This window comes from Mus musculus, chromosome 9 (assembly GCF_000001635.26).
Source record: "Mus musculus strain C57BL/6J chromosome 9, GRCm38.p6 C57BL/6J".
In the NCBI taxonomy this organism is placed as follows: Eukaryota; Metazoa; Chordata; class Mammalia; order Rodentia; family Muridae; genus Mus; species Mus musculus.
In genome coordinates, this window is record NC_000075.6 from 4,775,986 (window position 1) to 4,801,505 (window position 25,520).

Genomic DNA, 25,520 nt, shown 5'->3' on the forward strand with positions numbered 1-25,520 from the left:
AGTACTAACAGATAATCTGTCATGACTAATACCTTAAAAGGACAGCTAACCTTGAGTCAGAACACTAATAGCTAAGGGTTGAGCTCTAGAGCTCACTAGTTGCTTTCTCAAGCACAAACTCTGATTCAGATGTGGTTCTGACAGAGGAAAACTGCAGGCATGATACAGAACCTAGGAGAGATGTCCTCTGGGCCCAAACACAGCTACAAGGATAGGAATAGACTGAAGGAAGAACTCAGTTAAGGGGTCAATGATACTCTTTGACAAAGCTCTGCCTACAATGCTACCTCTAGTAGCTAGCCAAGCAATATATAAACAGCAAGTAGAAAAATAAAAATTGTTCATTCTCGAAGTGAATTCAGATTCTGTGTCTCTATCTATCATACCCTTGCTTTTCACATCCTGTGATGACCTCAGCTACAATGGTCACAGCATCTGACAAAATACTAATTTTGTTTTACTTATCAACTATGTATTAACTAATGTAGTACTATTTTTCAACCATGAGGAATTCAATCTCCATTCCATATTATCCTTTCATCAGGGAGCCCTTATTCCAAAAGGGTTAGAAAACCCAATGGAAACATTTTACAAAAATATAATCTCAAAGTAGCATGGGGCCAGAGCACAGTGGAGGGACAACTAGCTGGGTAGTCACAAACAACTCCCTATCATAAGCAACTAGGTGTCCATACCGTATCATCTCTTTCAATGGCTGTACTAAAACGTGCAAACAATATATCAGTCTATCTTGGATCGTTAGAAAGTTACAATACTCAATAGGCAAAGAAAATAGTATAATCAATGACATTTTAACAACAAGAACTAAAGTCAGCAAATATCAACAACAATAACTTCATTTCATTAATGAGGGTTTTGGCTGGGGTGTAGAACTTACCAAGCATCTTCAAGGTCCACAATACCACACACAAATCCTGCTATTCACATTTTGAAATGGATGATGTGTCTAAGCAAAAACATTCCTATGGTAACTGCTAAGTGAGCGAGGCATTCTTTCACTACAGTCTGATACTGGCAAACATATCTTGAAATATCTCTAATAATTAGATGAATTAGAGTCTAATGTATCTTTTCCCTTGTGGGTACAAAAAGATGAACTCAATATTTAGTGTGAATGTTAAAAAAAATACTTTCTTTTATTTAGATATTATCAACTAAATCAAGTGCAAACACTCTTTCTAAACAAGTGACAGATTCAGAAATGTATGAAATAAAATATAAAATATTGTTAAAAAACAGAATTCTTATAGCATTTTAGATTTTTCCATCTTTTGTATATATCATGGTTCTAATAAAATTGCAACCCAAAACAGCCTACTTTTCCACTCACCAACATATGCTAGATATTTAAGAAACTGAAACATTTATAAGCAATACTTATCAAAGTAAAGCACAAACATAAGTTTAAACCATGAAAAAAGCAAAAGTATGCTTAAGGGTGATGAATTCCACCACCACCACCACCAGTAGAGACTCAAAAAACATCTCACTTGGTACATTTGCAATGTTGGTATTTTAGAAAGCACTGGTTAATGTGCATCCTGGTCCAAATCTCAAAAATCAATCAATCAATCAATCAATCAATCTCAGGAATTTTTCTGTAAAAAATAGCAAAACAAAACAAAACAATGAAGGTACACATTTGTCTTCATGGGTCAATAAATGAAGCTCTCTGGAGGCTAGCCCATCCTGATAGGAAATATCATTTGATCTTTTTTTTTTTTAATTGGGTATTTATTTCATTTACATTTCCAAAGCTATCCCAAAAGTCCCCCACACGCTCCCCCACCCAGTCCCCCACCCACCCACTCCCACTTCTTGGCCCTGTCGTCCCCCTGTACTGAGGCATATAAAGTTTGCACGACTAATGGGCCTCTCTTTCCATTGGTGGCCAACCAGGCCATTTTCTGATTCTTATGCAGCTAGAGACAGGAGCTCTGGGGGGTACTGGTTAGTTCATATTGTTGTTCCACCTATAGGATTGCAGATCCCTTTAGCTCCTTGGGTACTTTCTCTAGCTCCTCCATTGGGGGCCCTGTGGTCCATCCAATAGCTGACTGTGAGCATCCACTTCATTTGACCTTTTAAAACTTTGCTTGTGGGGCTTATGAGATGACTCAGCGGATAAGGACACTGGCTGCCAGGACTGAAAGCCTCAGATCCTACATGGCAAAAGGAGAGACCCAATTTCTGCAAGCTGTCTTCTGATTGTGCTTAAGTACACACACACATACACAGCACAAACATACATGCATAGAGTCATACACCAAACACACACACACATTCATACAAAATAACAAAAATTAAAACTAAACCAATAGACAAAATACTAATGTATCAAAATGAGAGCACCAAATATCCCTACACAAAGGAGAAAATGACACCTGAAATAAAAGACAAAATAGCAAAAGTTACTAAATTACTACTTAGGAAATAAAATGCAATTTAGATAAAGTTCTCCATTGATGAATATTTTCACACCTGTTCTCTTGCCTGTGAGTTTAACACTTCTGTAAATTGATGTGTTTGTTCATAGTCACTGTGTTTTTGTAGCATATGAGTATTACCAAGTTCAGAAAAGCAAGAAGAATCAATTCTCCCAGGTTTTGTATATAATACAAGTACTGTATATAATGTTCTGATATAGCATGCATATATATGTGTGTGTCTATGTATATATGTTCATATTATATATGTATATAATATATGCATATAATATATAGATCTATAATCTAAATGTAATTTTCAATTGTATATATCCACTCATATAGATCTACATACATATTTTTCCATTTTGTAAAAAAATATATTGATATTATGTTCGTCGTGTTTGTCGCTAAGGACTTGTAGACATGATGATTACTGGGTTAGAGGGACATTTTCTTCAGCAGTAATAATCATGGGAAAGTTACCCATGTTTCTATAAGTAACTATTAGGCCATTGACAAACAAAATGGAAGATATAAAAATAGAAAGAGTTATATTTGGGAGGGAGCCAAGAGAGGAAATTGGGACATAAAAATTGTAAAAGAAAAGAAAAATATTTTGATTAAAAAATACATACATGAACGTTATTTGTTTATTCATTTGGTTTTTTTTTCCAAAGAGAGTTTTTCTACATAGCGCTGGATATTCTGAAACTGATTACATAGACCAGATTGGCCTTGAACTCACAGAGATCCACCTGCCTTTGCCTCCTGAGTTCTAAGCTTAAAAGCAGTACATCACTCTACTCTGCTAACTTATTACCTTCACCTTACAGATTATGTGCATGACTATTCCCATGTAATTGAAATAATTGTACTCTTTGGTGAGCTGTATACCTATATGCGTGTGGTATTGCACATACACATTAAAAAAATAATACATTTTATTATTATTATTTAATTCATTTCTTTAGAAACCTGTTCTTATTTCACTGTAATATATGATTGTATACTAAGTCAAAATTGTACCATACATTTTTTTGTACCAGCTGAGGTAATGATTTGATTTCCATCAAAAAATTCAAAAGAGGTGATCATATGAAATTTGAGTACTTGTAGAATTTGCTGCGTCATGCAGCATCTGTAATAATATGTGAGAAGATTTGGTTATCTGAACACTTTTCTTGGCTTTGATTTTCTTTCTTCTCAACATAGCCAAATCTCTTTCAGTCTGTGTGGTCTAAAGAGACCAGGCTTGTAGTTGCTAGTTGCGAAGATGCAAGGCTTGAGTTGGTTGCTGGGTGTTAAAGCTCTTACTGAAAACTTGTGAGTGTAATACATATAGTGACGGCTTCCCAGAATCAGGCAAGTAGCAAAATTACATTTCTTGTCTATGAAGCTGCTGCTGAGCACAGTACTCTGTATGAGAACAGAGCAGACCTTGCTATATACATGAATGATGAGCAGTACTTTGGGGACTCCTTCTAAAACACATATGTAATTATGTTATAAACTGCTTAAAATGACTCTTGTTTCCTGTTCCAGGATAAAGAATCACAGCCTATTCCAGCCTGCAGGTCAGCCTACAGACCTCCACCGACTACATCTCACCTCTGCAGCATTATCCTCACTATCCTTCTCTCCTGTCCATTCAATCTGCTGGTCTCACTCCACCTCCTTATTTTCCATGCAAGCTCCTGTTCCTTAGAGTCACCCAAATACTTCTACACTTTATGTTTTACCATTGTGTTGTTTGCCTTGAATACATGTTTTTGTCTCCCATCATATGACTATCATATATTTTCAAGGCTCAAATGTATTGCAACATTATTTCTAAATTTTCTTCCCCAAAACGTATGTCCTTGAAAGAGAAAGAAGAGAAGGGATTAGAGAACAGATTTGGATGAAACCAACTACATATTTTTAAATGTCATTTGTAAACAAGCACTGCAAACTATCTTCACAGAGCCTGGAATACTGTACCTCCAGGATAATCCAAGGGACCTGTTTTTAACTGAATGTCAGCCAGGATGAGAATGGGAGATCTATATTCCCCGAAATAACTGAAGCTTTAAAAGACATCTAACACATCTGTCAACTGATATATCATTAGAAAACTTTGATGACAGCTATAGTAACTATTCCTGGTTGTCAGCTTGACTATAATCTGGAATGAACTACAATCCAGTATTGGAAGGCTCACTAGTGGTCTTAATTTGGAGGCTGGGAGATAGAAGTTTCTGACCTGGATCTTGGTATGGAGATCTTGAGGCATAGTGGCTATGAACTCCAAAAGATTAAGACAGGGAGATCTCTGAGTTCAAGGTCATCTGAAATTAAAGGTGTGGTGGCACACATCTTTAATCTGGGCTACACTTTCTGCTGGAGACTACATAAGGACATTGGAAGAAGGACGACGCTCTTTCACCTGCTTGCCGTTTGGGACTGAGCAACTGACAGATCCTTGGACTTCCATTCACAGCTGCTGCTGACCATTGTTGGAAGTTGGATTACAGACTGTAACTCATCAAGAAATTAATTTACTATATAGAGACTACCCATAAGTTCTGTGACTCTAGAGAACCCTGACTACTACAACAACCTCTGTGCATCTGTCGAAAATACTTCATTCTTTCTTGACTGTGACACTAGCCTTTTAGTGTTAAACACAGAAAGAAAAGATATTCTATTAAAGAAAAACATAAAGAAAAAGAATCTATGCATAGAAAGAAAATTCTTTTAGTCAGAACTGTTGTCACAATCAGATAGAGTTCACATAAAGCAGTCTTTCTTCAACAGTCAGTTTGGGTCTTAACTAATCTGATAACTCATTCTTTAAATAAGTATTGCCAAGTAAAGCTTTCATGTCTAAAATTTTAGATCAATTGTGATAAGTTGATTTTCAAAAATGTATCGATTTTATACAAACTGGATTGTTTAATATATATATACACATATGTATCATATATATTAATACATTATCTGCCAATAAGCTATATTCATATTGATTAAAATACATTAATCATCTATTATCTATGTATCTATCATCTATATATCAGTTATCTATCTGGTATGTATTATTCTTACTATATAGCCGACCAATCATCTATGTGTTTATGTTTCTGCCTGTCATGTATTTCCCTAACATCTGTCCATAATGCCATCTCTATGCATTTATTATCTAATGGCCCATCATTCCTCTGTCCTTTAAGGAAGACAAAGAGTTTAGTCTCATTATGGAATTTTCAAACCAGATATATTGAGATGCTTTTGCCTCCTACTAATCATCTTATCTCATCCCAGACAACCTCCTTTCCTTCCATGGAGCACATGACATTTTGCCTTCCGCATTCACTTTTCCAATACCTCTTATTCTCTTCTTATGGCCATTTATAATTTCATAGCTGTTTACACCATCACAACTGCATATGTACAGAAAATGAAAGTTAGGATCTACATCCTAGAGAGAACATGTAGTTTTTATCTTCTCAGATTAAGGGTAGGAAAACAAAGAAAATTTTTAGTGGCTAATAATGCCATGGAACAGCAAATATCCAACTAGATTATTGGCTGTCACAGCAACAAAAGAAATATTTTGTCTTGAAAGTTTCCCATTAGGAATGAAACATGCAAAATTTCCAAGGGAAAAGTAATGCATTTTCTTGCTTCTAAATCTTTAGAGGGAAGAAGAGATGGAATGCCTTCTAAATATGGCTAGGTATAATGGATGTCTACATAGATATAATAAGTTCTTAAACAAGCATAAGCTCATTTCAAACAAGAGAGGAATAAAATACTATAAAATGAGTAAACTGACAGGAAGTTTATGTCAGAAGTTGCCGTGGAGGTGGGAAGATCTTTCATGAGCAGCATTGTACATTTTAAGATCATGCCCTTATCTCAGAAGTCCTCCAGTTCCGTGAGCTTTCAGATGCGCTGAGGAAGCAGGCAGTTTCTCTACAAATGGCGTCCCTCAGAGTGTGCTCACTAGTTCACCAGAACTTTCCAGTGGGCTCTGCTTTCAAAGTGGTTTGAATCATCATTTCAACTTCTTCTGTTAGCAGAGACCAAATGTCATAAATACATTTGAAATTCAGGTCTATCAGATTTAAATTTGTAAAAGGTTTATCTGACCTAGACTTTGCATATCAATATGCATTAAAGCCTCAATGTCTTCCTCTCTCTACACACTCCTTTCCTCATCTCACTTTAAAAGTTGAGTAGAAACATTGAGAAATGAGCATGTAAAAAGGAGAAAACAAGATTACTATTTTGTATTAGCTTCTTGGTTGTTTAATACCTTTTCCTTGACTTCTCCAAAATGACAAATGAAAATTCTTGGCGAGCTTCAGTGTTTCCCCAAGATTAGTGAAGAGATCTCCCATCCTTGCAGCAGATTCTTGTTGATCCCCCACTAAGCCAGGAACTATATGAGGTGTGTTTGTATTCGTTAACAAAACCCTTTGCTTTGGAAGTTTTTAGTCTGGTTTATTTTTAATCTGGGAAACACAGATTGGAAAATGTAAAAATTTTTAAAAGAATACTTAAAGATTGTGACAAGTTCATTAGTTATTAGGTTGATGTTCTGGTAGAGAGTAAGTAGAATTGTGTTTTAGGGCAGATGCTAGGTGGTATTTCTGAAGTAGTCACACTTACTCTGAATCTTGAAGGTTTATAAAAAGCTCTTTAAGCAAACAACTGGATAAGGGGGTTCTAGACAGGGAGCTTAAAGTACAAAGGCCACAGAAAACTGAAGAGGAGAGTAGGTCAGTGAGCTGAAGAAAACAAAAAGACAAGGAAAAGCTACAGGTGGTCTTTGAATTGTAAATTCAGGTGGACACTCTTGATTCTGGCCTATAAAGTAGATGGAGAGGGATGGGGAGATAGTTCCATGGGTAAAGCATGAGGACCTGAATTTGAATCACACTGAGGTAGTGGCACATGTCTGTTATCTAAGTGTGTACATGTGGAGATGGAAGAAGATGTAGGAGAGTCCCCAGAAATTGGCAATTCAACTAGCCTGGGAGGCATTGCTGTGAACAGCAAAGATCTTGCCAATGTAAAGACCCATACCTAAGGTAATTAGTCATACCTAAGGTTTGACTTCTACAAACATGCTTGGAAGATACAACATACAGACCATAAACTTATTAGTTCACATAGATACATAAACAGACACATCCACACACAGACACCTGAATATTGTAGATGAAGGGAACAGTGCACAAACAGGTGCGTAATGATGAAATTTGAAATGGAACATCACTGAATTCGACATGGTTGGTGGCATGAAGAAAGTGGAAATATTTGTGATATATTTTGAGTGTAGAAGCAAGAGGATTTGGTCAGATGGCAATTGAGAGTCATAAAGAGAAGATGAAATCAAGGGAGATATTATATTCACTACATGATAAACATGTCCGATGCAGTTGTACTACCACTCACACCTGTTGGAAAAGGAAAAACTAGTGACAAGAACACATAGAGGATTTTCACAAGAGATAAATCATAGACTGTGAACCCAGCTTCTCCTTGCTTAAGAAATGAAACGCATTCTACACCGATGCGTCACTTTAAAACTTTTAACCTAGAAAATAGCTTATCCAAATAACAAAGCAGGAATAGAGTGATTTTTCACTTTTACAGGAAATAGATCTCAGGTCAAATAGATCTCTTAGAAATATAAAGTTTAAAAGCAGGAATATCCTAGAAATCAGCGAATACATTTTGAGGTTTTAAGAATAGGATTGCTTCTTAGACTCATAACACAAAGTCCAGAAGTCAAGAAGCAAATGACTCATATATTTGAGAAATACAAACTTTCAAAGAAAGACCTTTGTCAGGAGACTAAGGCTGAATGAAATCGAAATGCCTGATATGTAACTTAACTGCTCCTAATTACTAGAATGTAAAAGCATTTTTCTAAAGAAAAAAGTCATGGACTGTCAAAGGAAAAGACCAGACAGTTCACAAAAAAAAAAAAAAGAGGTAAACAAAGCTTTTAAGCATAGGCAATTTTCCTTCTCACTATTAAAAAATATGCAAATTAAAGTAGCAATTGGATGTCATTTTCACCTCTCAAGATGAGTGAACATTCAAGAGACTAATAATGGCCAGTGTTAGCGAGTCAGAGAAAACAACTCTTCTCACATACTGGAGGTTCTAAATTTATACAGCATTTGTTAAAGGAGAAAATCTGACCATATCAATTAAAAGTGCAAATCCATGTACTTCACATAGTGATTTCACCACTAGGAGTTGCTGCTATGCTATAGCAATATTCACCATGGGTCACAGTCATAACAGTAAATGGTGACTGGTGGGGATATTAAAATGTGGAAATGGAAACATTTGAAAATTCATAAACATGTGTTAGCTTTAAATAAAAATATGTAAAATGAATACAATGCAGAGCATGATATATTTAAAGTTACTGATGACAAAGCTCCATTTTGGAACAAGCACCTGCATAATAAGAGTGAGTCACACTGATTAGCTTAGGGTACACATTTTCTACATTTGAAAAATAGGATATATTATCCAAAGGATGTAAACATCTCAAATTCTCTTTCTAAATAATTTCTAATATATCGTTGAGTGTGTTGCTGAGGGTACAGTAGTTTACTCCAGTGAGATTATGTGACGGCACTTGAAAAACTCACTACTTTACACTTAGGTCAACATTCCTTAACTATCTATCACTCCTTGTTTATTTAGAATTAGAAAACATGTCAACCATAGAGAACTTTCCTGACAGATAAGAACAATTTTAAGTAATTTACTAGAGAAATTTATCATGGCTCTTCATATTCTTAAATGAAATAATTCACTTATAGAACTAGTAGACATCAATTAAAGAACATTTGTCCTGAAGTGCCAAACAGCTGAGTCATTTGGTTATGTTTTATACATAGTGGCATTTGTGACATGAAATTGTGAATATGAAGTAATAGGAGTTTCAGTTGTCAACAGTCAGACTTCTAAAGTCTTCACATTGTATTTCAAGTCTCACGGAAGAATCAGTGTGTGAAGTGAAATGCTGGGTATTCTTGCTGACACAACAGAAAATCATTAAAAATAAATTCTTAATATTTACATTAAGGTCTAAAAAATTTGCAGTCATATAAGATGAAGGTCACCTTCTTGGTTTGGGATTGAGAAAGGTACTGTAGCAAGAATGGCTGTCAGATAGATAGTACAGTGGTTTAGAAAAGTGACCTAAAGATCTAGCAATGATGCTTCATGGCCTTGGGCAAATTTTCTTAAGTTTTTAAATGTTCTTTTGCTATAAAATAATGAAAAGCTATGTTTACCTTTTATAGTTGTATAAAAATGATCGTAACACAAAGCTGAAGCCTCCAGTAATAACTCTTTAATATCATGATTATTACCATCAGGGGCCAAATAAGTTTGAGAGAACAGGGAGTCCTCAGCATTGACTCCTGTAAATTATTCAGAGACACTAAAGACCAAGAGACAATTAGATTTAATCCTCTGTAAGTCAGTAATGACTTTCAAAAACACAGTGTTCCAGAAGTGGTGATTACAAAGAAAAAGATAGCTCCTGTTAAAAAAAAAATAAGGAAGGAGCAGATACAAACTATGCAGTGCTTTATCCTAAGGAAAGCACTTAAAGTCCTTAAGACTACAGTAGGAGAGTCAGATAGTAAGACCAAAGGCATCCCCTTTGAGGAAAAACAGTCTATGCTTCCTGTTAGGTAAAAACAGAGACAGTTTGTAAGAAAGATTGCAGGTTGGCTTCATTAAGAGAAGATGCTCAAACATTGAAGACTATCTCTTTGCAAATGTGTGCATGATGCACTAACCACACAATTTTATAAAGTAGGCAAACTCTTTTCCCTCCTTCAAAACAATGTAAAATCATTCATAGAAAGTTTCCTCTTAGCTGAAGGGTTAGCAGTCCTATAGGAGGAATAACAATATGAACGAACCAGTACTCCCAGAGCTCCCAGGGACTAAATTGCCAACCAAAGACTACACATGGTAGGACTCATATTAGTGGAACATTTGTGTGTATGTAACAGAGGATAACCTACTCGGTCATCAATGGGAGGAGAGGCCCTTGGTCCTGTGAAGTCTCTACACCCCAGTGTAGGGGAATGCCAGGGCCAGGAAGCAGGTGTGGGTGGGTTGGTGAGCAGGGGGAGGGGGGAGGAAATAGGAAGCTTTCAAAGGGGAAACCAGGAAAGGGGACAACATTTGAAATGTAAATAAAGTAAATATCTAATTAAAAAAAAAAAAGAAAGGAAGTTTCCTCTCTTAGGACATTGTAAGGGTGATAAGTAGAACCTGAGATTTGTGTATGCAAATTAAACTGCTGTCTGTGAGATCAAAAAGCATCTCTATGAAGTATCAAAAATACATAAAACGTATATAACCTTTCTAAAGCCTAAAGAGAAAATACAAGTACATTGACATATTAAGAATGACTCTGAAAAATGTTCATTATAGGTGAAAATTTAATTGAATTTGAAAGGCAAGTGAATTTTTCTTCCACTCATTACTGCTGTTAATAGACATTCCTACTCAGCAGCTCTGCCTCTCCTGTGTGTAGATGACGGAGCTGAGTGTTAAGTCACTCACCCTTTCTTATCTTGCAAATTCAAATTCTCTTCTTCAAAAGCCTGATAATTCCCCCTTCCTACCTCTAATTAAAAGATAAGAATGGTCTTGACCAACAGACCCAGGAAATTATATATTAGTGGAACATTTGTGTGCTTATTAAAGGAAACCTTTATAAATTTTTTCTTGTTCCAAAGTACAAACAGACACACTAAAGAGAATAGATTAAACAAACTACTAGTAGCATTACAATTGCTTTATAGTTCAAGATTCTACAGCTTTTGACAGAGCTAGTCCTCCTTACTTGAAGTTTTCCCACATTTTTTCTTCCAAACTCTGTAACCCACTTTCCTTCAGCCTCCTTTACTTGGACATTTTTCTCTCCTCCCTGTGTCAGTATTGAATCATTTGGGGGTTGAAGCTCCACAGTTCTTTCCTGCTGTGTTCCCTTCATGGCTCTAGCCTACACTGGATCTGCTCTCCACTGGAACTGAGACAAAGACCTCCATTTGTGTTTAATGTTCTACTGTGCAGATTCTTTCAAATCAATCAGTATACATGAAGCTTACCTTCTTCACCCAAAACCCTGCCCATGTACCTATTCTCTTCATTAGTCAGTATCATTAGTAAAAACATTTTTCCTAAGGACATAGATGTGAGCTAACAATCTTTACTCTCGCCACACTTTTCTGCCACCCTCCCACGCAGACCTAGACAATCAGTAAGTCCTGACAAACATTCTGTATTTGGGGACATGTGAGTTTTTTTCTCTCCTGAGCATCTTCTACTTTAACCTAAGCATCCATCACTTTAAATTGCATTACTCTGACATTTAACTAATGGGACTTCTGTGTTCCATTACTTACCCTTCCAAAATGTTCTTCTGCCACCCTATTGCTCTTGTAAATGCAAATCCGATCATGTCCTCATGCAGGTCAAACAATTTATGAGTTCTCTTTCCTTTCCATGGGGTCTCCTTGCAACAGGTATAGATTTTCTACACCTCCAAAAAGCTTTGTTCTATCTGCTCTTATGCTTTTCTGACTCCTAGTCCAAACTAGCTCTGAAAGACCTGGCTTCCTGTACCTGTTCTCTTCTCATATACTCTCTTTATCTACTCATAGCCTTATTCCTTTTTTTTCCAGATGACTCAGCAAGAGGCTGAAATGAAACCCTAATTAGACAATATCACTAAAGGTGCTAAATTTATTGCACAGGAATGGTAAATTCCTGTGTTTTTTTTGTGTTGTAGGAAGAAGCTTTTCTTTTATAGCACTTTATCTTGCTTTGTCATAATTTATACTAAACCTGATCTGTCTCTTTCACCTACAGTATGAGCTCATGAAAGATAGCAGCTACTATTAAAATGTTTTGTATTCTGAGTTTCCTGTAGAGTACCTTAGGTAGAATTTCTCTTCCTGAATATGTTTAATAAATAAAAGAACGTATCCATTATTTAATCTCATAAATGAATAGATGGATTTTTTTAATCTAATATGATTTTATCCTTTACTTCAGCATTCACTGCCATTTGATTAATGAACAAATTGCCCAGAACTGCCTTGCTCTATTTTCTTCAAAATATTACAATTAGGGAAAGGATGAATGGAAATTTTTTCTTCTGTCCAATTTGAGCAATCTCAATCCAGACGTTTTATTTGTCATAACGTGGCAAATTTTTGGAGTGATACATAGAAGACATGGTAAAAACACCTACAAAGTCTCTGACAAGCAAAGAAGCTACTTTGAGCCAGAAGACATAAAGCTAAAGTGTAAGTAAGGTCTGGTTCCTCCGACTGCTTAATGTAGCACTGATTTGGGGCAAATTAAATCATGCTACGTGAAAGCAGTCCAAAGCTAGAGCATGATCTCAGAACATAAAGCAACAGCACTTCATTTAGAATCTGCCTTTAAAATCCAGAAAGATAGTGGAATTCCTCTGTATATAACATATCGAGAAATGACTTATTGATAGATAGGCAAATGATAGATGGTTGATGGACAAATTATTTCTCATTGGAAGGAAGTGAACATTCTTTTCATCTTCCCCAAATAAACAGACCTTGAGAAAAAACCAATTTGGGGATAAGTAAAGAATTTTCTACAGTTTGTGAAAGTTTCACAAATATTCATGTAACCACCCTGAAACACATTAATTATAACTTTTATAAATTATAAAATGTCATTTCATTTGCAAAGCAGAGAACTAAAGCCATGAGACTCATAATTCTGTCATTAGTCTTAGAATGGAAGATAGGGGATATAGAAAATCACAAGAAAAAAATTACTTCTAGTCAATGTAGGCTGTTTTTGTCAATTCAAACCATAACAGCCTAACAAATCACAGCTTGGTAACTAATTTTTCTAAAACCAAATACAAACACACTTAATTATATTGTATATTTTATATCTTTCTTTTGAAGGATAAAAAATTATCTACAGCCTGCTTAGGATTATATTTGCAGCCTAACGCAGTCTCTTATCTTTTATAAGACCTGATATTCCAAAAGTGAAGAACATGCAACAATATTTAAGCATTGTTGAATCTGACTGCAGATTTGATAGGAGGGTACCCTTAACCTCAATGTGTTTTTTCTAATGTACAAGAGGGAACTTATATGAAGCATGTTATATGTAATTTCATATTCTCTGTAAATTTAAATAAACTATATTTTATGTAGCCTGTTATGTCTACTATTGCCCTTGAATATTTCAATTTTGCAAGTAAATTGTCCAACAAAAAAGTTTGATTTACCTTTGATAAAAGAATAGACATAAGCAGATTGGTTTCTGTGAGTTCGAGGCCAGCCTGATCAACAGAACGAGTTGCAGGACAGGCAGGACCACACAGAGAAACCCTGCCAAAAAAAAAAAAAAAAAAAAAAAGGAGAGAAAATGAAAGAAAAAGGAAAAAAGATATGAATGGTATCAGGCATGGTGGCATACACTTCTAATGTCAGCACTTAGGAGGGCTGAGACAGTAGGATCATGAATTATAGGTTAATATGTGCTACAAGAGTGTTATCCTATTTCAAAACCAAACTATTTTCTTCATAGTTATTATAGTGTAATATACAGTTATTCAATGTTTGTAACTTCTCTATCAGCATCTGGTAAACAATTGAGCAGACTGTCTAGGCAGAGAAATAGGAAAAAATAAGACACCATTAGAAACTAGGTAAACAAAAGTACCAACAATCAGGTAGTCCTCTCCACAGACTGTCAAAGATAGAATCAGTCTAGAACTCTTTAACTTTCTTTGGTGTCTTGGCTATGTATCAGGTTTATCATATGATTCCCAATGTCTATTCTTAACTTAAAGCATCAGTCCACGCACAGAATGTAGGTAGATAATGCCACCGAGGCTGATTGATCACGGGATGTTGTTTCTATAGATAATTTAAATTCATAATACAACGTCTCAAATATTTCTGTATTTTAAAAATCTTGGTGATAGACAAAGTTTAGTAGTTTGTTTACTAGTTTTGGTAAAATTTAACAAATCTATTCTCCAAACTAATATTTTTTAAGTAGTGAAAATATATCTGCAAAGTTAGGCTGTTGTGAGTTGTATCAAATGTTTTGTAAGAACATTATCAACATTATCAATTTTTTTACAGATAGAGCTATATTGATACTTATACAAAATACATTTATTAAAAGATTGTAATTAAGAAACACAGAGAATATTGATTGCATAAGTCTGGAATATCTGCTTTCATCATCTTGCATGCTCTTATGGATCACAATAGTGGAATAGTGTACATATCCAATGACACTAAATGTTTGAGTCAAAGTGCTACTTATTACACTTCTGTTATTGAAATTGGTTATAATTTTATTATCTGTAAATCTAATTTCCTTTATAATATTCAGTGGAATTTGACTATCTATCAATATAAATACTTTTACTCTCTATCAATATAAATACTTAAGAATGGAAAGCAAAAATTTAATTTAAATACTGCTGAAGATAAATTATGGCTAACAATAAAATTACTGCTTCCTCCAGCAATATGATACTTATACCCACCAAATTACTCCATTTGAGTTAATCATGTCCAGTTTTACAAGCTGGTGTACTCTATACATTTAGTAGTTGAGAGCTAAACAGCCTTTTTAAAAGACAAACTTAATTTTGGTCCTGATAACCAGCATTAGATTATATCTTTTTAACATGCAACCAATGCATTTTATTCTTAAGTCTGTTTTTGTGTGAGAATAGTTACCATAAAAGAAATTAAATGTACCCTGACTAATGTTCCTTAGTCATACAAAGAAGAAACCCAAGCTGATAAAGATTCAGTATCAGTATATCACAATTAAAATAATAGAGTGTAAGAAATATTATTTGTATTCATTCCAAATAACAAGTTTAAAAATCAGTCTCTGCCATTACAAAGGAAAAAAAAAAAACACAACTCATGTTAATTTTCTAAATTACTAAACTTCAAGGTCTATTTTTACCATTTGGTAATAAAAGGCAAAATTTGACAGATTAGGTTGATATATAGTTGCAGCTTAGGGTTTACCTTAATTACTATGGAATCATATGTGTATGTGCTTTGGAACACTCTATTCAATAAACACCAACCACCTGATTCACATTCTCTACTGCCTGCAACCAAATGCAGTTAGGATTTATCTAAAGGGCATTTGCTATAGTCATTTATCAAGAAAAAAATATTCTTTTTTTCACTAGAAATCATTTTTGCTTATTTACTATTTGCTTTTAAACATCTACAGAGAATCAATTGTATATGAATGTGAAAAACATTAAATTGCCAACACTGTGTGAAACTTGGATATATTTAAAGTTACTTGTTTTAGTCCCCTCAGTCTTTACTTGTGGGAGCAACATCCTCTATAGCTTATACTTTTAAAGTTTTATTATCATGTAGCCAGCTGCCACATTCTCAGTTTACCATTGCTTTGGCACTATCATTTCATTCATGCATATTTTGTTACATAACTAAAATACTTCTAGTTAAAATAATGCTGTGAGGATAACTGACAGTCTGGAGAGAGTTAGCACTTTAGAGTTTTCAAAGCTGAATGTCATTATGCAGCCATTCTGGCTCGTGAGATATTAATTTGTGAAAACAAATCACAGTGTACTACAGCATTTTGGAAACTCATTCAAAATTAAATGATACTATGCAAATGTAATTAATGGCGGACAATCTATCCCAAATATATCTGGACAATAAATTAGTTTCCAAGCTGGTAAGGTTTTGAGAAAATCTTAGGAGAGTCATGAGGTAAATATAAAATAAGAATACATTGAATAAATGAATAAATAAATAAATAAATAACACCCCTTAAAGAGAATTCTTCAAGTAGAATTGTGTGAAATGTTGATATCTCATTTAGTACTTAGCATATGCTGAAAGTAACTCATAAAATTTATAGATAACTATCCACAAACCTAGCTATAATTTGCACGCGTTTTTATTTAAAATAACCTCCCCTTTTCTTTAATATTAGTTTTATCACCAAGTAAAACAAACAGGCAGTAATTACCAAGTGGAACTTATAGTAAGTATAAGAGTTTTAACAATAAAACAAAACAAAACAAAACAAAACAAAGCTAGAACATTTTACAAAATTGTCCAAAGCTTCCACAGCTTCAGAAAATTGAGTTCTAAAATGTAGTATTAAACAGAGCTGCCAAATAAAGACTCATTCTCTTATCCAGTAAATGATCTAATGTCAAGTAAATATGTGCACAAACACTGCAGTTCATAAAATAGATAACTTTTTTCACTTAAATCTATTTTCTGTTGTACTTCTTTCTTTTTTCAGTTTATTTTTTTGACCTGACAATTTTTAATTAAAAGATTTTCAAACTTGGTGCAAGAGAAACAAAGCACATACTATTTTATGTAGAACCACTTCTATATGTTTTTAGACAATCCAGAGACATGTTTAAACCAAGTAGATATGCACAGCAAAGTGAGGAAGCATCTGAAACATCCCCCACTTCAAGAACCCAAAGCAGAGCAGAGTCAGTGATGGCTTACATCTTAGTGGTTTATATTAATGCGATTAGTTAGCTTTTTTAGCCACATCAAGTTCCATAGCATCTTGACAGGGTACATATTCCAGGTGGCATTCTATGGGGTCACCCATTTAGTTTCATTATGTGGGAGATTCAGCTGGATTGGTTTTAGAATCCAAGTAGATCAGAGACTAAAATGATGGGCAATAGGGTAGGGATTCATGGAGTTCCATGAAAAGATATCCATTAAAACAGCAAGAGACATTTACAACCTCCAACATAAGGGCAGAGCAGCCTCCAATGACATCACTGGATCTTATGTAGTATCTACTGACTGACTTAAATGCATTTTCCACATCACTTGTTCTCTTGCATCCTCTCATGGCTTTTACTACTGGGAAGAGCATGTGTCTTCTTTAAAAGGAAGGCAGGCACTTACTTCAGTAAAAATCAAGAAGAACCCAAAAGGATGAAATAAAACACTAAACTGAGTACAGTTTTCACTAGTATTCGGAAGACAGGAACAATACTAAACATTACAAGAGAATTCAGTTTATGTGATCCATGCAGGAAAATTAAAAGGCAGAAAGGGAAAAAAGGATACAGGAGAAAGGGAGGAGGCAAGGAAGGGTGGAAGGAAGCAAAGAAAGGAAGGAGACTAAACCTTTTAAACTATGATTTTTTTATTCTAACATCACTGTTAGAATCTGGATTTTTTCCAGAAAATTCTTAACAAAGAAATCCCACTAGCTCATTTTAGTTCTAATTTAGCCGCAACTTATATTATACTTACATGCATTTGTCACAGCAAAACTGTTGGCAGTCTCAATGTTGTCCACATGAGGTACCAAATTGAAAGGGGCTTCAGATGCATTGGGGCTGGTGTTATGAAGAAAGATAGCTAGCCGAAAAGCAGTGTATTCCTGGTCTGTGTTTCGGATAAAGAGACCACCTATGAAAGACAGCAGGAAATACTCACTCAATGATTCCTGTTTTAAATGTTACACCTAGTTCCATGACTGTCAAACATATCTCCAACCGCAAGCACACACAATTAAGGAGCTCTTTGCCATATCATAGGGGCTGCCTTTTGTCCCTGCAATGCATGCTTAATGTTTTAGTCTTTAAGGCATTTCAGCTTTTTCTTGCTTCAATCTGTCGTGATCACAATGACCTCTGAGACAATTTTGTGTATCTTGCTTTCTTTCCCTTGCCCTCTTTAGGATTCTCCCATCACATCATTGTATCAGCCAGTCCAGTTCAGGACATCTTTCTCTAGCAGGGAATATGCAGATGGATAGAGAAGAGATTTCCATTACAATACAGGACCTGAACGAAGGTACATGAAGGCGCACACGAGAGCAGGTTTAGAAGGTTTAGAAGGGAAGAGAACTTAGCTTGGCCCCCGATTTTGTGTACCCGGTCCAATTAGTTCGGTTTTGTGCACAGTACACACACACACACACACACACACACACACACACACACACACACACACACACACACAAATGATGCAGTGTTTGAGGTTGGGCTGGGCTGGGCTGGAAGAAATTCAATAGCCGAGTCCCATCAACAGACAGGAGAGGAGAATGGCAATCATGGTGGAGGAAGGGAGGGTCGCGAGAAACGAGGGTGGGGAGATACAGAACAGAAGCTTAAGTCAAAAGCAAAATAAAACCAACGAAGGTTCCTCGAAAAGGGTCTAACATTTGAATCTGCCAACTGGCAAGGCAACAAGGAAAGAAGTGAGGGCAAAAAATGCCTTTCCCCCCATCTCCTTCTGTAACAGCGAGAATGCTGCAGCTTGCAGAATAGCAAAAAGTGGGTTAAAAAAAACAAACAAACAAACAAAAACGAACACAAAATAAAACTCGGCATTTCCTCTTGTTCTACGAAAACGAGATTAAAAGAAAACGAGTATAAAATGCAATCAAAGTCCATGAAGGTTTGATTGTTTGTTTGTTTATTGTTTTCTCCTTCCTCAACTTCTTTCATTCCTACTTTAACCTACTGTAGAGCAAGAAGGAACTTGAATCAGGGTTGGGTGTGCTAGCCTGAACTTGCACCCAGAAGGTCTGTTTGAAAAGGGAAAGCTCCTCCATAGAATTCCTTATCTGCAACTCATTTACCTCACATCAGCTACATGCACCTCTTCCCCAGTTCTTCTTACCTATTTGAACGCTGCTCGGAAAGGCTCCCATGGCGAGTCCCCAAAATCCAGAAAACAACAAGACAATCTGCCTGCAAATAATCCTCATCTTCTTTGCTCCTCTCCCTGGTGCGCGCTCTCCTCTCTTTCTCTCACTCTTGCTAAATGATTTTCAGAGAGGCATTGAAGATGATGGCGCTAAAATTCAAAGAGAGAGAGAGAGAGAGAGAGAGAGAGAGAGAGAGAGAGAGAGAGAGAGAGAGAGAGAGAGAGAGAGAGAGAAGAAAAGGTTTGGGTGCTTTTAGGTTATGACAGCTTTCCCTCAACAATCCATCCCCAGCTGCCAGATGTTTCCCGCAGTCTCCATAGCCCTGGGGGAGGTTTTCTGTCCTGCTGATAATGTTCATGCAGAAGATGGTGGTGGCCAGTCTAGCTGCTGCTCTGCTCACAGAGATGAGACATGCGCTCTGTCTGTGGCTCCCTTGCGCTCCCTTGCTCACATCCACACGGTTGCGGGCGCCACACGCGCTCTGCAGCTCACAGCCGACCCCCGCCCGGGCTACAGCATCCCTGAGCGCCTCCAGTGCCTCGGTACCGGAGCGCGCACTCCCACCACGGCCCCTCACCCCTTGCCCCTTGCTCCTCGCCTCCCATTCCCTTTCCCCCAGCCTGTACTCACCAGATCGCCCAGGTCTTCAGGGAGGCTCTGGAGCGAGTCTTCAGGCTGGGGTTTTGGCGTACAGTCTCCAGTATCTGATCCCCTTCCTCCTACCTTCCGCGCGTTTGCCGAGGAACCGGCTCTGGAGGTGGGGGCCCCTCTTCAGAACCAGTGTTTTTCTTTTTATGCCCTCCAAGTCGCCTTTGGATTCTTGGTTGAGCTTGGCAGGAAACTACCCCGGGGGGCCGGGTATGCCAGCCCGGATCCCGGGCTGGGGGGTTGGAGAGGAAGTTAGCACCTCCCCATGGTCTCAGTCCCCTGCAGCATCCTTGCAGGCTCGCGGGAGGACAAGCTGCCTCCCGGCTCCCAGCCCTTTCCTCTCAGCCTTGCCCAGCCTAGTCCGCTTCTGCTATTGGGTTGCGCGCCCGCGCGAGCGAGCGAGCGCGCGCACGCGAGGGGAGACTTCCTTGCTGCAACTGCAGCAAAGATTTCTCACCAGCAAACAACCAGGGGAATCTGCAAAGCCCTTGATGCGGATGGATGCGGTAAAGGTACTCAGAGAAGGAGAGGAGCGAGGAGGGGGACAAGGCAGCCCCGAGGTGATGAGGCTGGGGTCTAGAAGGGAAGAATTGGAGGAGGTAGGAGGTAAGGGTAGTGAAAGTCAGAGAAGTTTACAGGATAGAAAAGGGAGGTGTGTGTGAGGGGGTGGGCAAGGGAGGAAGAGGAGACCAGAGGGGTGGTGGTGGTTAGCAAGACACACTCAGAGACCTCTAGTATGTTCTTTAAAGGGCACTAGGCAGAATTAGGAATTAACATTGAGAAGTATAAATTAAGAAAACTACTTAAAGGCTGCAGTTCATTTCTATTCAGTGATTTACCCAAAAGGATGCTTTCCTGCATTTTGTGTGTGTGTGTGTGTGTGTGTGTGTGTGTGTGTGTCGTGGTGAGTGTATTGTGTGTGTTGTTGTGTATGTGTTCTCCATACACATCTCCTTTGCTTGGGGTTTGGAAAACTCATTCTACTTACAGTCACCTCCAAGAAGGCATGGCTTTTGCAGATGAAGTCAGCAAGTTAGTTTGAGTTTGTATAAGAAAGTAGAAAGGAATTAAGCTAGGATTTTAGGAATATTGTCACTTTGTTCACAGAGTCACCTTTAAAGCTGTCATTTCACTCGCTGTCGTTTTATGGGAAGAGGCTGGGACACCTCCAAAGGAGGTGATTGCAGTACCTGTAGACAATATGGAAGATAGCTTTCTAATATCCCAATACAAAATAATATGTCCTAAGGAGAAATGACAGTAACCTAGGTCTTCAATGATATAGTTTAAAGTCCAGGAGGGAAGCCTAGGAGAACTCAACCCTACTCAAAAACTATAGACAACTGAGGAGAACTGGGAGTGGGGGAGATTGTCTTCCACAGAATAACAAACCAATTGGTAGTCCTTGGGCAAACAGTTCACTCACATACAAGTAATATTTCATGGACTTAGCAAGTTTATATTTAGAATGAATATATATATATATGAATATATATATATATATTCATGTGATATATATTATCACATGAACAATTGAAAAAGAGGCCATAGATTTTAAGATGAGTAGGGAGGGGTTTAGAGTATGGGAGGATTTGGAGGGAGGCAATGAAAGGGAGAATTGTAGTAATTCAATTACACTCTCATAAACAAACAAAAAGAAGTTAGTGAAAATGGAATAGCACCTCTTATCACATTTTTAAAAGAATAAAGCAAGTGCCTGAGTGTGTCTGATAAAATGTGTAAAGGGGAAGCTGATGACGTATATCAAATTGCAGCAAGAATTTACCTGGTAAAATCCTTCTTGAAATACGTGTTACCTTTATCTCTTCAGGTTGCCTTCCCCCTTCTTGTTTCATTTAATAAAAAAAAAAAATGGATTATATCCAGGCATATATATTTGTTGGGTTCCTAGTGATATTATGATTTATTAATATTAGCTGGGGTACCAAATAACTAATTTATATATTCATCACATCAGTATTTCTCATTTTTGTTTTGTTTTGAAAACATTTTAAATTTGCTTTGATGATTTTGAATTCACATGCATGTAATCAAAAAAGAAAGCTTGTTGGTGGGATAAGATCCAGTGTGATCATTGCAGTAAACACAGTGGAGATTCCTCAAGCAACTAGAAATATCATTCATGTCTTTTTATTACATGTGACGAGTGACCTATTTTGTAGTTTGGAGAATGTATTTTAAACCCTTCGCTAAAAATCCAGAATGTTCTTCTGCTTCCTCAATCCTTAGTTTGCTTTTAAAATCCCATCTCTTCAAAGAATGTTACATCAACATCCCTGTTACATCTCAGCACAGATTGTTATTGTACAAATTCTAAGTAATTGGATTACACAAATCATGCATTGTCATTTTGGTTTATGAGGCATTACTTTTGCACAAAAACAGGGATTTGAAATGTTTTCTTTTTTATCTTTTCTGTTTTGTGAAAACTAAGGCTGCAAATAATAGCATTGCGCTTCTGTTATAAAAGATAATAAAATAAGCTACACAAAATTTATATTGCATTTAAATTAAATTAAAATTTCAAACATACTAAACAGTTTAACTTCTACTTGAGTAAGTTTTGATCCTTGCTGATGGGCAAAGGTGATTATCCACTTTTCACGAGTTCTAGCAGCAGCACCGAATTATGTATCCACCGAGTGGATGTAGGACAGGCTTGCGTTATTTGTCTTATAGAGCTGTTACATAGAATGGTAAGAATGTAGACTGTATCTGCATTCTTCACACATAATAATGCTTTTTATTTTCATTTTCTAACTAATTAGCCCACCCACTTTATTTGACTACTCTAAACTCTTCTTCTTATATAAGTATATCATATGTATATATACATATGATGTACATATATAAATATATATATATATGTGTGTGTGTATATGTGTATATACATATACACATACACATGCACATACATATACATATACATACATACTAGTTTTAACTAGGGCATCTGAGTATTGTGGCACAATGGGGAACAGCACCAACACCTTCTCCACTGTTATTAGAGGACCTGCAATGGTTATGAGTCCTTTCTAGGAATTATATTGATTATCAGGTGTTTGCTGTAAGAAACTGTAATGTCTTTGTTAAAACCTATGGGACCAATAAGTTTATGATACAACAAGGTATCTGGAAGTTGAAAATAAATGAAGAATCCATGTTATTTAGAAAAAGTAGTGTGGCCTGCCACAAGGGCTTCAGGGTTGTGCAGTAGTAATACTTGCTGGACTTCAGATATGAGACTTCCAGGTTCCTGACAATTTTAGCATTGTTTTGTTACTGGATTTTTTGTTCTAACAATATCTTTAAATTTTCCCTACAGTTTTGACATAAAGTAGGCAATGGTTGTCATTAAAGTATGCCTGAAAAAAATGTGGCCAAGGCTTTGAGAGAGCCCCAAAGTGAAAAGTGAGCAATTTAAGACTTGAAGATGGTTTAGACTTCACAGAGCAAGAGAATTTGGTTTTCTATTGATTTGCAAAGACAGTCAAGTAGGGATTAGTCACATGTTGAACATGAATGAACATAAGCCTTTTTGAACACTGAAAATTCAACTTACTTAATGAGAAGTGCTGAAAGTGAAGCCAGAAAGCAACAAACCAAGTGGATGTAAACTTTCTCAGCCCTTTTGTCTGCATCTACTAGATGGGGATGTATGGAGAAGGCACAAACGAGCTAATAAAGACGATACTTTTTCTTTAGACTAAAAAACTTTATGTACATGTGGTAAAGTTACATAATGAGGCTGGGGGCATAGAAAATAAATTAGAAATTTTGATACTCTAGGTGAGAATCTAGTGTTTGAGTAAAACATAACTCTTTAACCCTAAACACTGCCTTTAAAGCTTTTATATCTAAAGATATACTACACAAATTAGAAATATCTGAGGCACTTTTGGTCTCAACAAAACACAGAACAATCTATAAGCCCATTGATTGTTGAGAGTATTGGTGACAGTCAGTGTTAATTGTTAGTTTGACAAGATCTAGTCACCTGGGAGATTGGGTATGCTTGTGGGAATTTATCTTGGTTATATTAATCGATGTGGAACAACGCATCTTAATTCTTGGCAGGACTCTTCCTTGGGCAAGATGTTAGATGTACAAATGGAGAAATGAGAGTGAGCAGCAACATGTAAGCCTTTATCTCCCTCTGTTTCTGGATTTGTAGATGCACCGTGACCAGATGCTTCAAGAATCTGTTGCTTTGACTTGTATGCCCAATGACTGTACCTTGAACTGTAATTCAAATAAATCATTTCTCCCTTAAATTGTTTTTGTTGAATCTTTTGTCATAGAAACAAGAATATAAAATAAGAAAATATTATATTATGATATGGTACATCTATCAGTATAGTGGTATACCCACACAAATATCCAAAGATAGAAAAGTGTCTCTATATACAATGGAATGATCACTAGTTTTAGACACTAGGAATTGATGTTATGTCTCTATTTCATTTTATAAGTTAAAAATAAAAACAATCATATTAATGTCACTACAAGATACCAGAGGGTTATCATATATGTTATCTGCCCTGGTAATATAATTATTTATTTGTTTTCCTAGAAATCCTGTTTAATCTTATTAGAAAATTATATTATGTATACATATATACACACATACATATACAAACACACACTCACATGCTGTCATTGATTTGCTCACAGTATTTGTTTATGTATGTGGCAAATGATCTATATATCTATTGCATCTATATATCTATTACATCATATGAATATAATATGCTTATAATTCTTTATTACATGCATGTGGTTTAAGCTAAAAGTGCTGAAAGTGATTTCTTACTTGCATCTCCAAGTGAACTCCAGTATTTCAATACTCAATATCACTCATTTACTCTCCATCATTCAGATAATTTATCAAAATGTATTTACTCATGATATTAAACAAATTTAAGGTTTTCCAAGGAAGAAAATTAGTAGGCAATTTTTTCCAACTTCTGATCTATTATGGTTACTTATCTGTCTTCTAGGAAAACATTGACTTTCAGAGCTCTGTAAATGTATGATATTATTGTATTTAACTCTGAAAGTGGGGATTGCATTTCGAGATGAATATCAGTAATTTAATAAATTATTTGTGCATTTGTTAGCAAAGCCTTTTCTTGTCAGGAGTGTTGTTTTCATATGTTTAAATATGTTTCCTCCTACTGAGCTAATACTTCTCGATTTTCATCATTTTTTCTGGAAGTACTCTCAAGCAATAAGAACTATACCTTACCACCTCACAGAGGGCAGAGTTACACCTTTGTATTTGGAAGCCAATCTTGCTTGAAGTCAGTACACTGATCTTGGACTTTAGCAGTTACTTGACTAATATTTTGACACCTGTCTACCTTACATGGTCTTTTTGTGAAACCAATTGACATCATGTGTCACTTTAATGTGGATAAATTATCCACTTTCCTGGAACACAGAATCTTCATTACTCCGAAAAAGATTATTTCTCTGGTTTCACTGTTCTCATTACTCTCCAGAGCCATTGTAAGTGAAGGAAGTCATGGAAGAGAAGCTAGCAATCTTTCTCTTACTGGCTTATTCATTCACTATGCATTTTAGATTATTTTCTCTGAATCATCACATTATGAGGAAATA

The 25,520-nt window shown here is 36.2% G+C and overlaps 1 protein-coding gene and 1 long non-coding RNA gene across 16 annotated transcripts in view; one reads left to right on the forward strand and one right to left on the reverse strand.

Annotated features, from left to right (window-relative positions):
- Gria4 (glutamate receptor, ionotropic, AMPA4 (alpha 4)) overlaps positions 1-20,249 on the reverse strand; it is a 378,342-nt gene extending 358,093 nt beyond the window's left edge. For 11 of the 15 annotated variants that reach the window (XR_379085.2, XR_001778798.2, XR_001778797.2 and 8 more), the window contains exons 1-3: positions 19,860-20,158; positions 19,202-19,378; positions 17,825-17,983 (exon numbers count right to left, since the gene is read on the reverse strand). Coding sequence is in view for 9 of the 15 variants with exons in the window: in XM_006509841.3 (XP_006509904.1) it covers positions 17,825-17,983; positions 19,202-19,289 (247 nt within the window). In the remaining 6 variants the exon portion in view is untranslated. Of the gene's footprint in view, positions 1-17,824; positions 17,984-19,201; positions 19,379-19,859 lie in introns of all 15 variants that reach the window. The other 4 variants (NM_019691.5, NM_001113180.2, NM_001113181.1 and 1 more) reach the window with 2 other exon arrangements.
- A 69-nt stretch (positions 20,250-20,318) lies between these two features.
- Positions 20,319-24,172, forward strand: Gm46100 (predicted gene, 46100). Its single transcript, NR_165471.1, has 2 exons — positions 20,319-20,389; positions 23,976-24,172. It is a non-coding gene; the product is annotated as a predicted gene, 46100 (long non-coding RNA).
- Positions 24,173-25,520: the final 1,348 nt, after the last annotated feature.